The sequence below is a fragment of the Protopterus annectens genome, chromosome 3.part1 (assembly GCF_019279795.1).
Source record: "Protopterus annectens isolate FY-2018-M chromosome 3.part1, PAN1.0, whole genome shotgun sequence".
Lineage (NCBI taxonomy): Eukaryota > Metazoa > Chordata > Ceratodontiformes > Protopteridae > Protopterus > Protopterus annectens.
In genome coordinates, this window is record NC_056732.1 from 1,014,656,743 (window position 1) to 1,014,673,415 (window position 16,673).

The 16,673-nt window shown below is 41.6% G+C and overlaps 1 protein-coding gene across 1 annotated transcript in view; it reads left to right on the plus strand.

Moving 5' to 3' along the window:
* COPS5 (COP9 signalosome subunit 5) overlaps positions 1–16,673 on the plus strand; it is a 1,046,649-nt gene that overhangs the window by 938,833 nt on the left and 91,143 nt on the right. The window contains exon 6 of the mRNA XM_044067164.1: positions 12,532–12,643. Coding sequence (XP_043923099.1) covers positions 12,532–12,643 — 112 coding nt within the window. The remainder of the gene's footprint in view (positions 1–12,531; positions 12,644–16,673) is intronic.

Genomic DNA, 16,673 nt, shown 5'->3' on the forward strand with positions numbered 1-16,673 from the left:
TCCTGACAACACTCCTCTTTCAGGTGATATACATCCCAGCCCTGGTCCTAATATCCAACTCTTATCTTCTAATTCCTCTACTCCATCTACTATTACTTCTTCCCCCCCACACCTCTAGCAATCCTCCTATCACTAGTACCTCCCCATCCAATCTCACTTCTACATACAAAACCAAGACTTAAATTCTTCTCCCTTAATATCCAGAGTATCTGCAACAAAGTGCCTGATCTCCATGCTCTCATTCAACACTACACTCCCCACATTTTAACTCTCTCTGAAACTTGGCTAAAACCCCACATCCACAACTCTGAGATCTGCCCCCCCCCCCCCCCCCAGACAGGACAGACCTAGCAAAAAGGGAGGTGGTGTCTCCATTCTTTTTTCTGACTCTCTCGATATTGTACTGCTTTTAATTATCCCTCCCTCCTTCCACCCTGCAGAGCTACTCATAGTAACCTGTCATCTCAAGAACTACCAAAAAATGGCCATAGCCTCAATCTATATTCCACCAGGGAATAATATCACCATCCTTGAAAACATCTTATCTTGGTGTTTTCATCACATCCCCTTTGAAACTATTATACTTGGGGGTGTAAATATTGACTGGAACTTAGTTAACTCTAATACACCGTCTCAGTCTCAACCTACATGGTTTTACTCAACTTGTTTCCTCCCCCACCCGCTTTGGCAAAAAACACTCCAATTCTATCCTAGACTGGATTCTCGTAAATTCTCCTAATTTGTACCACCAGCCAGGTACACTATCTGACTCGATTAGTGACCACCTACCTATCCACATTACTAGGTACTCACCCAAACTCACTTGTTCTCATCTCTTTAAATACATCCGTAACCAAAGAAATTTCAATACATTTCCTTTAACAAAATTCTCTCAAATATTAACTGGTCCTGCTTATGTTATTTAACTTTAAGTGATGCAGTTAGCTACTTCAACCAGACATTCCTAAACATACTCAACTCTCTGGCCCCTATCAGGAAAATAAGTCAAAACTACACATGCCCCCTGGCTATCCCAAGAAACCTTCCACCTTCTGCATAAAAGAGATGCCACTTGGAAACGATATAAAAAAAAAACAAATCTTCTGTCTTCCTTCAATCTTACGTGGAACTTAGAAACCTTACAAAAAAAAAAAAAAGAGTCAACCAGGACAGAAGAAAATTTTACCTCTTTGATCAATATCTGAAACCTACTAACCCCCAGAAGTTCTGGTCAACCATAAAAACTCTTCTCAACCCTGGCTCACCCACAATCCCCAATCCTTTTCCCAGTCAATCTCCCTCAGATAACGCCATTCATTTTAATCATTACTTTATTGATACCATTTCCAAACTTGTACCTAACACCTCTAATATTCCTAACCCCACCTCTAATTCCACTTCCAGTACTATCTCTTCTATCACCGCACCTACTTTTTCTCCATACCCCCAATTTGACTCCTCTAACCTCTCTGACCCCTTCTTGCTCAAACTTGTATCTTTTAGTTATATTAAAACTCTCCTTAGTAAACTCAAACCTTGTTCCCCCACCCCTGATAACCTACCTTCCCAATTCCTAAGAATTACCGCTAACTTTGTGGCCCTTCCTGTCTCCATTCTAATAAATCGCTCAATCCAAGAATCTATTTTTCCCTCTGTTTGGAAGGAATACTATACTATCCCACTACATAAGGGTGGAAACTCCACAGAACCATCTAACTTCCGTCCCATTGCTATTCTTTCTCCCCTCTCCAAAATTCTAGAAAAGTGTATTCATTCTCAACTACTTTCCCAGCTTGCTCAAAACAATCTTTTAACCAACACCCAGCATGGTTTTAGGCCCAAACACAGTACTAACACAGCACTTTTATCCTTCTCTCATACAGTGGCTGAGGCCAGAGACGATATTAAACTTGTGTCTTGCCTTTTCTTAGATCTGTCAAAGGCTTTTGACACTTTCTCACAAGCTTCTACTTCAAAAACTTTCTCAGCTGAACATTTCTATCCCCACCTTGAATTGGTTCTCTAGTTACCCGTCCAGTCGCTTACAAGCAGTTAAATGGCAAAACTCCTTTTCACCCTTTCTGCCAGTTCAGAGCGGTGTTCCTCAAGGTTCAATTTTTGGCCCCCTCCTTTTCATCCTCTTCACCAGTGGCCTACTCACTACCAGCAATCTCCCCCCTATCATACAGTTTGCAGATGATTCAGCTCTGATTTCCATTTCTGACTCTATCAGTAACCTCCACCATATCACCCATTCTTCATTTCACTCTGTTGAGAAGTGGCTGTCCAACAATCAACTTATCTTGAAACCCCTCTTAAAACTAAGCTCTTACTATTCCTACCTAAAGCTCTAGCCCATCACAAATCCACCTTTCTCGTATCCTCACTAAATGGCAGCATCATATCACCAGATTTGCACGCCAAACTCCTAGGTGTCATCATTGACGACCAGCTCAAACTAGAACTTTACATACTTCATTCTATAAAGAAAACACACCAAAAACTGGGCATGTTATATAGAAACAGGAAATTCCTGACCTCCAACTCTAAACTACTGCTAGCCCAATCCTATTTCCTCCCATCCCTCCTCTATGGCTCCCCTCTATTTTCCAATTTACAATATAACCTGCTGGCTAAACCTGACCAAACTTATAACAAAATTGCTAGATTTGTCACCAGCAGCCCCTATAAATCCTATCACTGTTCTGCTCTCAAAAAACTACATTGGCTCGAATTCCCACACCTTCTGACCAAATGTCATTTGATCCAAGCTTTCCGAATTCTTAATTCTAACTCTGATTGTCCATCTCTGTCCAACCTGATCTTCTGGCACACCCCTCCCCAATCCCTGCACAGCTCTGTTAAACTTTCTACAAGTCTATAAACCCAGTATTAACATAGGTAAAATACTTTATAAACACTCCATCTCCCTTATTTGGAATAATCTTCCACTCCATATTAGAAGTCCTACCTCTCTTCCTAACTTCAAACATGACCTTATTTTGTACCTCCATAACAACCCTATATGTACCTACAACCATCCTACTTAACTCCTCCCTTTCCATATTCCCATTTCTCCACTAGACTTATCATTAAGACCTTTTCCTCTTTCTTATTTTACTTTATCCAACCTGCTCTTCTTTCTTTACCCTCCCTCTTTATATAATTTACTTTATCCTACTGCTCTTCTTTTTTCTCTCCTCCCTCTAGATCACTTCTTTCCTCCTCTACTCCTATCTTCTTTTGTACTTTCCTTCTTCTGACCTTGTATATAGCTATGTACTATTCCTTGGATTACATTTATTTTCTTATCCATTGTATCCATAAATTTGTTTTGCTCTTTATATTGTTAACTTGTCTCTATTTGTATATTTTGTTCAGGGCTTTTCCCCTCGGGTCTCCACTGAAAATGGGTAATTTCTTACCCAGTTGGACTAACCCGGTTAACAAATGTGAAGTAAATAAATAAATTCATTGTTGGGCTATTTTTGTAGCTAAATATTTTCGTTCTCTATCTCCGTACTGGCTTTGTTAAGCCATCCCACTACCGATCTTCTGAAAAAACGTAACGATAAAGACAGGGACAGACCGCATAGGTCCAAAACTACTGACGACTCTTCCGATAAGCTAGTCGCCAGTCCACCAGTACTCAGTGAGGCGCTTTCACAGCCCCTGATATATCCGCTAATACAGAGTCACAGGTCTCTACTGAGACCCATTCGGAGTTCAGTATGCCGCGAGGTGCTGCTTCAACTACGGAACCTGTGGATGTCTCTACTTTGATTGGGTCCGGAGCCGCTGTGCAGGCACTGACTTCTGAGAGTGTATTCAGGCCTACTGATTCTCATATTAAACCGACTTCATTTCAAGCTAAGAATGCCGAATTCCTCAGGCCTAAAGCTCACACTAAGCCTAGAAAACAGACAACCAAAGCGCATTCTCAGACCCATATGCCTCAAAAACAAAGAATGGCTGAAGATCTTATTACCTTAATTAGGGGAAGCTAGCCTTCCCCCTCCAAGAGACCTAGAGCTGATTTTCTTTCTGATTCTTCTGATCAGGAATCTGATATCTCTGTTCCGTCTGACAAGCAGGATTTACCCTTATCTACCTATGAGTATTCTGATGCAGAGGATTCCATTCCCTCTGCTTCCCCTCCAGAAGATTTTTCTTTTGGTGAAGCCTTGCATACCCTTGGGGAGCATTTCCGCTAGGAAAGCCAGGACTGTTCTCAGTCCAAAAAGAGACTTAGGGAATTTTTAAACCTGCCTCAACACAGGCCTCTAGCTATCCCTCCTGCTCTGGAGATTGTAGATGATGTTTTCTTGGAATCCAGCTTTACCCTAGACACTCTGCCCTCAGCTCCCAGGAAACCTGACAGGCACTCCAGAGTACCTGACTTGCACAAATTCCTTTTCAAGACTCCTGCGGATCCAGAGACCATTTCCCAAGGACCAAAAGGCATTAAGGCTACTACTTCCAAAAAACCCTATCTCTTCTGATAGGGATTCTAGAGCGTTAGACAGATGGGGTAAGAAGGTATATACTTCTGCTACGTTGGCCATTAGAGCTTTAAATTTCCAGTTTCATATGTTAAATTAAGAGCAGCATCTTATGGGTTTAATTAAACAGAAAATGATGTTGATTCCTGACTCTGCTGAACACAAAGATTTACAAAAGTTAATGCATTCTGCTGACCAAGTAGGTAAACATACTTTGCAATGTGGTTTTGATGCTTTAGAAGCATTTTGCAAGGCTGCTGTCACTGGGTCTGTACTTAAATGGCATGCTTGGTATGAGGAACAAAACTTGCCAGATCATGTTAAAGCCAAATTAATGGATGCACCCTTACACCAAGAGCGCCTTTTTGGCAACAGAGCAGAAGTCCTCAAAAGGATAGAGGAGAAAGCTAAATCTATGCAAACTGTAAAAGATTTCTTACAAGTACAGCCACCTAGATTCAGTAGGCATTGCCCTTCAATGAACTGGTCCTTTCCAGACCCTTCCAGGCCTTCTCAGTCCAAACCCAGGAGCAACAGACCACCAAGACTTTAGTCTGAGGCTATGCACAGATCTAAGCAATGGGGGGCCCCCACTTCCAAAGTAGGGAGTAGTAAGCTACCCCCCATGGAAAAAATGACACAGTGACTTATCCTTAACTCTATCAAGCCTTGCTCAACTACTTGCTCCCTTAGGAGGAAAGCTCGCCCTGCATGCAAAAAACTGGGAACTCATTACCCAAGACAAATGGGTTTTAAACATAGTTTCCCTAGGATACAGATTCCACCCGAAGTGGATGGCGAGACCTCCCCCCAAACCAGTGGGCGGAGGCCCAAAAACAAGTGCTCGCTCTCCTCAGTATCATGGCTTTTTAACCTGTCTCAGCAGAACAAAGGGGTCAAGGTTTTTATTCAAGACTGTTCCTGATTCCTAGAAAAAAAATGACTGGCATCCTATCCTGGACCTTTCTATTCTTAACACCTTTCTGGTGGTTTCAAAATGCGAACTCTTCAGCAGCTGCTTCCTATGCCAGCCAAGGATGCCTGGCTGGCTACTCTAGACTTAAAAGAAACTTACCTGCACATCCCAATAAGGGAACCCTGCAAAAAAATCCTACGCTTCAGGGCAGGCTCCTTGCACTGTCAGTTCTTTGCACTGCCATTTGGCTTATCTACTGCGCCCAGAGTATTCACAACGTGCCTAGATCCAGCCATTGCATTTTGCAGGCAGAGAAATATTCAGATTTACCCATACTTGGATGATTGCCTGATTCACACCTATTACCCTGCCAACAGATTGTATTCCTGGGAGCAAGCTTGAACACAACTTCCCAGGTGGCATTCCTCACTCCAGAGAAACATGTTCATTTGACAACCTACTTCAAACTACTGGCCACAAAAACCCAGCTATCTGCAAGGAAAATCCTGCAAGCCCTGGGGTTCATGGCCTCTTGCATTCTGTTAATTCCATATGCAAGACTGCATATGAGGAAACTTCAATGGTATCTAAAAAGTCTATGGTGTCAACATTCTCAGGAACTAGAAACAATGATTCTTTGTCTAAGTGCGGAATTTCTTTGGTGGGCAGAGGCCTGCTACCACAACAAGGGACTCCCTTTCACTCTACCCTCTGCCACCCAAACCCTAACAGACACATCAGACTATGCATGGGGGGCTCACATGGCAAGGCAGTGCATTCAGGGCAAGTGGAACATAAAACAGATGCACCTGCATACTTTGACAGCCTTCAGAAACCTTATTCTTCCTGGACAACTATTGGTAAAGACAGAAAACACCACAGTTATGTGGTACATAAACAAGCAGGGGGGAACCCATTCCTATCCACTCTGCAGACTAGCCATGGCTCTGTGGAACACAGCCTTGAGCTACCAAGTGAGCCTACAAGCTCAATTCCTGCCAGGCAAACTAAATTCACTGGCAGACGACTTGAATAGAAATCTCATGGACCCACACGAATGGAAACTGGAACCCAAAATATTCAACCTCTTGAAGAACAAATGGGGGATGCCAGAGGTAGACCTGTTTGCCTTCCCTCAGGACTACCACTTGAACAAATTCTGCACCAGAACTCCCCACAGTCAAGCTTGGAAAAGTGGATGCCCTGTCCTTTACCTGGGAAAGCCTCTCGGTTTATGCCTTTTCCCCTCTGCCTCTCCTCTCAAAGGTTCTAGTAAAGATCAAACAGGACAAGCCAAGGACAATACTGATTGCACCAGACTGGCCACGCTCACACTGGTGTACCCCCTTTTGCGCAGTCTGACAGTGCTACAACCTTGGCACCTGCCTCAGACTCCTTCCCTGCTGTCCCAGCAGGTGGGCCAGATTCTGCACCTTCAGCTTCAAACACTGAACCTTGCAGCCTGGCTAATTCCCTGATCTCCCCTCCAGCAAACCTCAGTAAGCAGGTGCTGGATGTCATTGTTGAGGCAAGGAGGCCTAGTACTAGAAAATCCTACTCAGAAAAGTGGAAAAGATACTGTTACTGGAGACAGGCTTAGGGGATGGGCACAACGGTGCCCAGCTTACCTCATATTCTAGATTAACAGAAATGCTCCACAAGGGCATATCTTTCTCTTCAGTTAAGATTCATGCCTCTGCCATATCAGCACATTATAATACTGAGCCACCTCTCTTCTCTTATCCCCCACTAAAACAATTCCTTAGAGGGGCCAAAAATTTAAGACCCCCCCCCCTCCGGAAGGGCTTCCACTCCAGCCTGGGACCTTAACTTTTTATTGGAAAAACTCATCCCCCCCCCCCCTTTGAACCAGCTGCTACAGCATAGTTGAAATTCCTTTCTTGGAAAACAGCTTTACGTCTAGCCATCACTTCAGCAAGAAGAGTGTGTGAACTGCAGGCCCTCATGGCAGTGGAATCATTCATTGTCTTCCATGCGGACAGGATTTCCCTCAGGACTAATCCATCCTTTATGCCCAAGGTGGTGTCTAGTGTGGCTCTTAACCAGTCCATTCATTTGCCTACTGTTTTCCCTAATCTTCAGAATAAAGGGGAAAGGATACTGCATTCTCTGGACATATACAGACGGCTCATTCTGTTTGGACAGGACTAAGCCTCTCAGAAAATCTGACCAGCTGCTAGTTAGCTTTGCTGCAGGGGCAGAGGGGAAGGCCATTTCAAAGCAAACCATTTCCAAATTTGATAGCACACTGCATCCATTTCTGCTACAAACACCATGGAAAACCTAACCCACAGGAGATAAGAACACATTCCACCAGGGCTGCATCTACCTCTGCTGCATTTCTCAGAGGCGTCCCTACCAGGGACATCCTGGAAGCTGCAACCTGGAGCTCAGTACATACCTTCACCAAGCATTACCACCTGCATTTCTTTTCTAAATCCAGAGCTGGTTTTGCCACAGCAGTCTTACAGGGCCTTATTGCTAGCCCTAATGCTCTTTAACTACCTCCACCATTCCTTAGCTTTGGGAATCAACCCAAATGTGATGACTGCAACAGTGAAACATGAAGAACATATTACAGTTGTGTACACTTACCATAAATATAGATGTTCGAGTGTATTCATTGTTGCAGTCCTGGTTACCCTCCCTCCAGCCACCTGACTTTCACCATTCCTCCTTGTTTGGCTGTACCTACCCAGAATAAGCACAGGACAAACTCAAGAAACAAGCCACCTTGCTGGAATCCCAGCATCAGTAGGTTGTTTAACAAAAGGAAGAAAATCGTGACAAAAATTAGGAAGTGGAATTCCCTGCAATGTAAAAACTTTCTCAAAAGTCTAAACAAACAACTCTGGGTTAACCAAGTGTACCAAAGTCAAAGTCTGAGGTAAAAATAGCTTCCCTGGCCAAAGACCATCACAAGGAATTTTTCAGCTGTGTCCACAACCTCAAAGGCAGTACACAACACTGTACCAAACTAATTGTACTGAGCCAGAAGACGTAGCAAATATACTGGCAGACAAATTTAGCCTCCTTTAGCCTCAGTTTTATTCCCCCCAACACCTCCCTCAGGAAATAACCTCAAGCATAATTTCCCAAGTTTATCATTAAGTTACACATCCTCAATATGCTTTCCAAGGCCAAGAAAACTACATTGATGGGGTCAAATAATATCCCAGGATGGCTTCTTAATTACATGAAACATAACCTGTCCAGGACCACTAGAATCATCATTTAACCATTGTCTGTAGACAGGCTTCATGCCACGTGAATGGAGGTCTACAACAGTCATCCCTCTGCCCAAGGGCGGGCCATCTGTGGACTCAAGTAACTACACATCCAAAAGTGTGACTAGTCCCATATGCAAAGTCATAGAAAGAATTATCTTGGAAATAATAAACATTGTTACAGAATGTCTTCAGACACTGGATCCAACTTAGTTTAATTTCATCAAGCACAGATCATGCTTACTCAGCATGGTGGACTTCTTAGAGAAGGTCAGCAAAGCAATGGACAAGGGCAGAACGGTGCATGCTGCCTACCTTAAGCATGCTAAAGCATTTGACACAGTACCCCACTCAAGTATTCTAGACAGACTCATAAAATTAATTATGAACTCCTGTGTCTCCCACAGGATAGCCAGCTGACTCAGATAGGAACCAAGAAGTTAGGATAGAAGAGTGTACCTCTACAAAAAGGCCAGTCAGTACTGGAGTTCCTCAAGGATCGGTGCTTTGGCTGCTCCCTTTGGCATCTACTTCTCTGAAGTTAAGGCCAGCACCATGGGTCTCTGGCTGACCAGGTTTGCAGATGATTGCAGCCATAAATTCCCCCAAAGACACATACACCCTTCAAAAAGGCCTAACTGAGACCAATACCCAGTGTCAGAACCATGGTCTAAAAGTGAGTGTCAACAGATGCATAATAGGAAGACTGCTACCCTTGGAAACTACCTCATTAGTAATACACCCCTAAGAGCAGGCTTCAGTCGTTGGGGATTTGAGAGCACATGTAGATGGTAACCTGGCCTTTGACAGTCATGTGTTGTTTCTTCTTCTTTTGGCTGCTTCCGTTAGGGGTCGCCACAGCAGATAAACTGTTTCCATTTCTTCCTGTCCTCTGCATCTTGCTCTGTCACACCAACCACCTGCATGTCCTCTCTCACCACATCCATAAACCATATCTTAGGCCTCCCTTTTTTCCTGTTAACTGGCAGCTTCATTCTTGGCATCTTTTTTCCCAATATACTCTGCATCCCTCCTCAGCACATGTCCAAACCAACGTAATCTTGCGCCTCTGGCTTTGTCTCTAAACCTTCCAACCTGGGCTGACCCTCTAATATACTTATTCCTAATCCTGTCCATCCTCGTCACACCCAGTGCAAATCTTAACATCTTCAGCTCTGCCACGTCAAGCTCTGACTCCTGCCTTTTTGTAAGTGCCACTGTCTCCAACCCATATAGCATTGCTGGTCTCACTACCCTCTTGTAGACCTTCCCTTTCACTCTTACTGGTACTCATCTGTCACAAATCACTCCTGACACTCTTCTCTACCCACTCCATCCTGCCTGTACCCTCTTCACCTCTCTTCCACACTCACCATTACTCTGAACTGTTGATCCCAAGTACTTAAACTCATCCACATTCCCCACCTCTACTCCCTGCATCCTCACCATTCCTCTATCCTCCCTCTCAATCAATACATATATTCTGTCTTAGCCCTGCTGACCTTCATTCCTCTTCTCTCTAGATCATATCTCCACTTCTACAGAGTCTCCTCCAGCTGTTCCCTACTCTCACTACAGATCACAATGTCATTTGCAAACATCATAGTCCACGGGCACTCCTGTCTGATCTCGTCCGTCAAACTGTCCATCACCATTGCAAATAAAGGGCTCGGAGCTGATCCTTGATGTAATCCCACCTCCACCTTAAACGCATCCCACCACAGACCTCACCGCTGTCACACTACCCTTGTACATATCCTGTACCACTCTTACATACTTCTCTGACACTCCCGACTTCCTCATACAATACCACAACTCCTCTCTAGGCACCTTGTTATATGCTTTCTCTAAATCCACAAAGACACAATGCAACTCCTTCTGACCACCTCTGTACTTCCCCATCAACACTGTCAGAGCAAACATCGCATCTGTAGTGCTCTTTCCTGGCATGAAACCATGCTGCTGATCACTAATCATCACCTCCCTTCTTAACCTAGCTTCCACTACTCTTTCCCATAACTTCATGCTGTGACTGATCAGTTTAATCCCTCTGTCTCTATAGTAAGGAAATCATTGTATGTTGCCCAGCTTATAAGCAAGGGTATGGCATCTAGTGCATTGAGTATAACACCCCTTTGGTAAGTATCTGACCAGGTATATGGAACATCAAGGTTCTTCCCAATAAGAATAAAGGGTGTAAACAGCATGTTCTACATAGACCACCTCAAAGCCCTATCCCTGAAATTGGTCTCCTACAGACTGCTGAGAGACTATATATGCCTGGTCTACAAAGCATCCCTCTGATCCTTCTCTGATGGAACATGCTGCACATCTGCAGAACAAGTAGCATCAGAATTGCCCAGTCTAGTGATGTAAACCCCTCCAGCAACATAAATAGGATGTGTTAGAGGGACAGGTATATGTCTCACAGACAATCCCTTCTCTGGAACAGGCCTCCCACCCACGTGAAACAGAGTTCTTCTGTAACCCAATAAAAGCATAACTTGGACCAGTGGATGGAGAATCAGAAATGTACCACTGGTCTGACACCTATGTCTCTGTTACGTAGAGGCAGACTGTAAATGTTTGGCCGCCCATGCCCAAGCCTACACTTACCCCTTAAATAATCTTAAGAGTATCATTTGGGAAACATGGCTAGGCTTAGAAAGGCCTTCTGGGGCTGTTAGCCTAGTATTTACCTATGAACGTATGTTCTGCATTGTTTTCTGTAACATCTTTGCACCACCCAGCACTGCTTGGGATTCTACCCATAGGTACTAACTGGTTAAGTACTTCCTATCTAAGTAGTGGTATAGTGCATTGAATGATGTACACACTTCAGCAGTAGACCTTGACCTTTGACAGAGGTATTTCATCAGTTTGAATAACAACAACAATACATTTCTTTTTTTATGGTATATAATTGTGGAGGTGTATTTATTGTAGGCTACTTTCTGCAAGTTACACTGTCCGTTGTGGCCAACTTGTCATTTAATTACCACTGTACTTAATTGTCCTCGTCAGTTCAAAGTATAATTTCCTTATTCAGGCAATGCAGTCTTGAGTTGATGTCACCTTAGAATGGTGGGGCCTGACACAATAGGCTAGAGCCATAATCATGGGTATTGCTGGGAAATTCCTTACCATTGAGACTGTGGAAATTAGGAAACTCCTGTGTGTTGACTGACTGTCTCAGAAGATTTGTGTTGAAGTGTTTTCTCACTTTTTATAATAGAAGGCCAGTAATGATGTAAATTTGTGTAGTATTGTCTCAGTTGTTGGTTTTATAGCAGATGAGCACATACTCACATAAAGTAAATAATTGAAATAAGTTTAAAATAGTAGAATGCTAGGCTGTTTTCATTCAGTGTAAACATTGTTTAATAAGAATTGCTACTACCAATGGCTTTACCCCTTACAAAAAAAAAAGATGCAATGAAAAACTTGTCAATTGTAGCTTAGTGTATCAGATGCTTTCCACACAAAAGTGGTAGTCCATTGCTTATCGTGTAGGAACATTTGAAAATCTGGTTCTGGAAAACTGGAATGCGCATGAACATACAGTGAAACTTAAAATATAACTAGTATTTACCTGCTGCGTAATTGATCTTGAGCTTAGTTGCACTGAAATGTGTGTCCTTTCTGTTCCTAGTCCTAGCCCTGATTTGTACCAATACCATAAGTAGAGAAATGTTATAGATATCTTTGTGCTCCAGATTATGCAATTTGCCTTGTATAGTGGAGGAGTTATTTGTATGACAAGTTTACATTTCTATTGACTCACGAACACCAGCAAATGGCATATTATCTTACCTTGTTTGATGTTTGAAAACCATTATACAACTACTTTTTTGTCTTTTATTAGATATTATGCGTTGGAAGTATCTTATTTTAAGTCATCCCTTGATAGGAAGTTGCTCGAGCTATTGTGGAATAAATACTGGGTCAACACATTAAGCTCTTCTAGTTTAATTACAGTAAGTGATTTATTATTTTATTTATCTGATACAAAATAGGTTGTCAAAAATTATTCTCTCATTATTCTATATGGCTCTTTAGAAATGTGTCAGCTGCACTTAAAATGTGGGGGAAGAGTTAAGCTAAGGTGTGTTAAGTCTGCTTAACATTATATGACTGCTATATCATGTGGGATGGGCTAATGAAGAAAAACACACTACAGTTATAGTGGAGATTTTTGTTTAAAAGAATAGTTAAAGAACTTAAGATTCAGAGCAGAAGATTTTTCTGAAGATGTCCGTGTAGTAGCTTGCACATTGTAGACCAGCGTGGAACATTCTTCATCTGCCTCACATTTTACTTCATTGTGCATGATACTTTTCTACAGCTTTCATCCCATGTATGCCAGTGTCTCCTAAGATCAAGCTTATAACCTTGCAGCTATTCATCTTATAGTTTCATTACTATTGACATTTCCATGTACTTTTTCATCCCATTTTCAGACCGTAATTGATTTGCAGATGTTCTTCTTGTTTCACTGTTGCAATCATTACATTCGGGTTATCTGCCTGGATATCAAAGTCTTGGATTACTGCGTCGGATGCTGTCTCTTCTTCCATGATGTCAGGTCATCAAAGGTATAAAACATGCAGCCGACTCCATTACATCAGTCTTTCTTGCCGTGCGGTGCCCGAAGCAGAAGCTGTTAGCAAGTGCCTGTCGGCCGACTCCTGAAATTTTCGTTTTCGAGTTTCAGAACCAAAGTCCTCAAAAAAGCTAAGTACCCCGTTGGGGATCTTTTTTCTTGCTCTAAACTGATGTCAGTAAAAGTTAACAATTGTATTACCTGTGAAGAGCACCAAGAACAAAGAAAAGGTGTACGGAGTGGAAAAAATGCACCAAGAAAAACCAGAGTCACCACTCCAAGTAGCCAAGAGGTAGACTCACTCGGTAGTATCAAATAAAAATGTTTAATTCCACAACAAGAAAGACTCAGTAATAACACAGTCAGTCAAGCGCTTTCGTCATCCAAGACGCCTTCAGAACTGTGTAATACATCATTGACACACCTCAAATAAGCAGTCCCCCCCACTTAACACACTAATTAAACTTTAAAAACATACACCCTAAAAAATCATTGTAAAACAGCAATACATATTACATAAATAAAACTTTGAACTAGTACAAAGTGTTTGACAAGTATGGTGTATAATAACACCAGTACTATAACTTAGTAGCCCTATGTTTCAACTCTGGCTTGATACAAATGTGGTCATTAATACTAGGGGTTACAGTGGCATTCAAACGAATTTGCCATCGCATTTCAGCCCTATCCAATTTGTTGGTCCAGTCATCCCCTCTAATGTCCATACCTGCCACCTCCAAAATACCAAAATGGAAAAAGTGGTCAGGATTGAGGTTAATATGCCTGAAAAGTGTGTTGTTGTCGTCCCTTTTCCTAATACTATATAGGTATTCATAAATTCTTCTCTGAAACCTCCTTTCTGTTTTACCTATATAGAAATTGTGACAACCCTGGCATACAACAATATAGATTACACCGTTGGTGTTACAAGTTCCTGTGGCCAACCTAACTTCAAAGTCATTGGAACGTAAGCAAACAGTAGGGCATGAGATAATGTATTTACAATACTCGCATGCCCCACACTTGATAGTTCCCTTAATATTTTTGTTCTTACTCTCAATAGGATGTTCTAACAAGTTTTTCAAAATTCCTGTTGGTCCTGTAGGAGAAAATGGGTACCTCGCCTAAAACAGCCATCAATTCTTGGTTCACTTTGAATAAAACCCAGTTTTTCTTTATAATCTCTTTAATGAGGTTCGAAGTGTCCCCAAAAGTCAGAACCATAGAATAAGAGGTCATTATTTGGTTGGTGAGTGACTTCAAGTTCCTTATTCTGGCTAACCCCAAGTAGAGGTTTGAACCTGTTACCCCATTCACTTGTGACTTGCTCGCCAATGGTAACCACAGAATCTGACGGGTACCCCCTGGCTACAAACATTTTGATCAGTTTGTCCATTTCCAGCTTAACTGTGTCAAAGTCAGAGCACATTCTGGCTGTGCACACCATTTGACCTTTCACTATATTCCTTTTCACAAAGTGGGGGTGACAACTCCGGAACTCAAGATAGTCATTTGAGAAAGTGGGTTTTCGGTAAACACTAGACCGAAAACACTTATTTGAGTCCTTTCAAATACACACATCCAGGTAGTTAATTCTAGAGCTACCACTGTTACCAGTAAATTTAAAATAATCACAAAGATTAAGAAAATCTAAGAAGTTGGTATGTTGGTCCCCTACTTTCCAAAGAATGAAAAGATCATCCAATAATCTTAATTACACCACCCAAGAGTCTTTAAATGGACATTTAAAAATGAACTCGCTTTCCCAACGGTACATGACTAAGTTTGTAAAGAAAGGTGCACAACTATTACCCTTTACTATACCGTTTGTCTAGCGGAAAAACTCCCCACCAAAACTAAGAAAATTGTTAATCAAAATAATCTCCATTAACACCATAATAAAATTGACCATGGTGTTCCCCAAATTAGTTTTCTCAACTAGTACCTCATGAAAATATTCCAAGCCTAACTCGTGGGGTATAGAAGTGTATAAGTCCACAGCATCAACTGTGGAAAAGTTAACCTCCTCACAATAATGTTCTTCCTTTATCCGACCCAAAAAATCCTGAGAGTCTACTAACACATGGTCAATATGGGTTAAGGATTTCCTCTCCACCCGGTCAACAAAAAACCCTAATGAGTAGAAAATACTGTTTTGGCAGGAGATAAGTCTGTATGGGAGATCATAAATATTTTTATGGGTCTTCGGAATACTGAAGGCCACCGGAATTTTTGGATGTTCATTATACAAAAAATGGTAGGTTTCTTCATTAATAACTCCCTGAAGTTGAGAGTTTTCCAGTGTCATTTTAATTTTCCTGTAAGCGATGTTTCTTTCTTTCTAGAAACACACTGGAATTTATTCTCGTCCTGTAACACACCAAATATTTTGTTGTTATAATCTTTAGTGTTAACAGTAGTCATCCCCCCACCTTTGCCCGGTTTCATGAGTCTCAAACTAGACTTACTTCTTAGTTCTAACAGTTTTTTTCTTTTTTAGTCAAGTTGTACTGTTTATATTTGTGTTGTTTCAACATTTGATACATCTCCTGGGAGCACATCTTGTCAAATGTCCCTATAAGGGGGTGTAGAGATGGGTTGTAACAGCTCTTCTTTTTTAATTTTTTCTTTTCATTATATGAAGGGTTGTCCCTAAACAGATATTTCAAGTTCATCTTTCTAGTGAAAATTTTAAATTCAGTTAAAGCAGCACAAGCATCCTCCTTCCTAGATGGTACAAATTTTATTCCCTTCATTAAAAGCGAAAAAAGGTCCTTACTTACTTCAACACCTGGATAGTTGAAAATATTAAACCCCCGGTATGTGTGTAGGTCTCCCCCGAATGAAGTAGTAATCTCATCTGCTTTACTCACTGTTGTATTATCACAAGAAGCAATATCTAGTGGTAACTGTTCTTCCTCCATTGTTTCTGATTCCTGTAAGTGTTCACCTTCCCCCACCCTGTTGTCCTAAAAAAACATTATTGTCAGTCCTAAAATTGTTTTTATTTTGAAGTCTTTTGGACCTCCTTAGAGGGGGACAATCTTGGTCATATGTAGTATCCCTACCACCTTCCCTTTGAGTAGAGTCTGGCCTAGTGTTATAGTTGTCAACCCTCTGGTTGCCTACATTGTCTTTCCCCACTTCAGTATAAGCTTTGGGCAAAGGGTAAGCTAAATTATTAGTGTATTCAAATTCATCCCCCACCAACTTACACTTTTTCCTTTCTATGTTGTTACCCACATCAAGTTCAACCTTGTCAAGTACTCCATTATATTTGCCCAAAAAATTATTAAAATTAACATCATTCAAAATGATTTCATTCTTATTATCAATTTCAGCTAGTAATTCATCAATCTTTTTATTGTTAACCCTAACAATAAATTCCATTAGTTCAATACCAT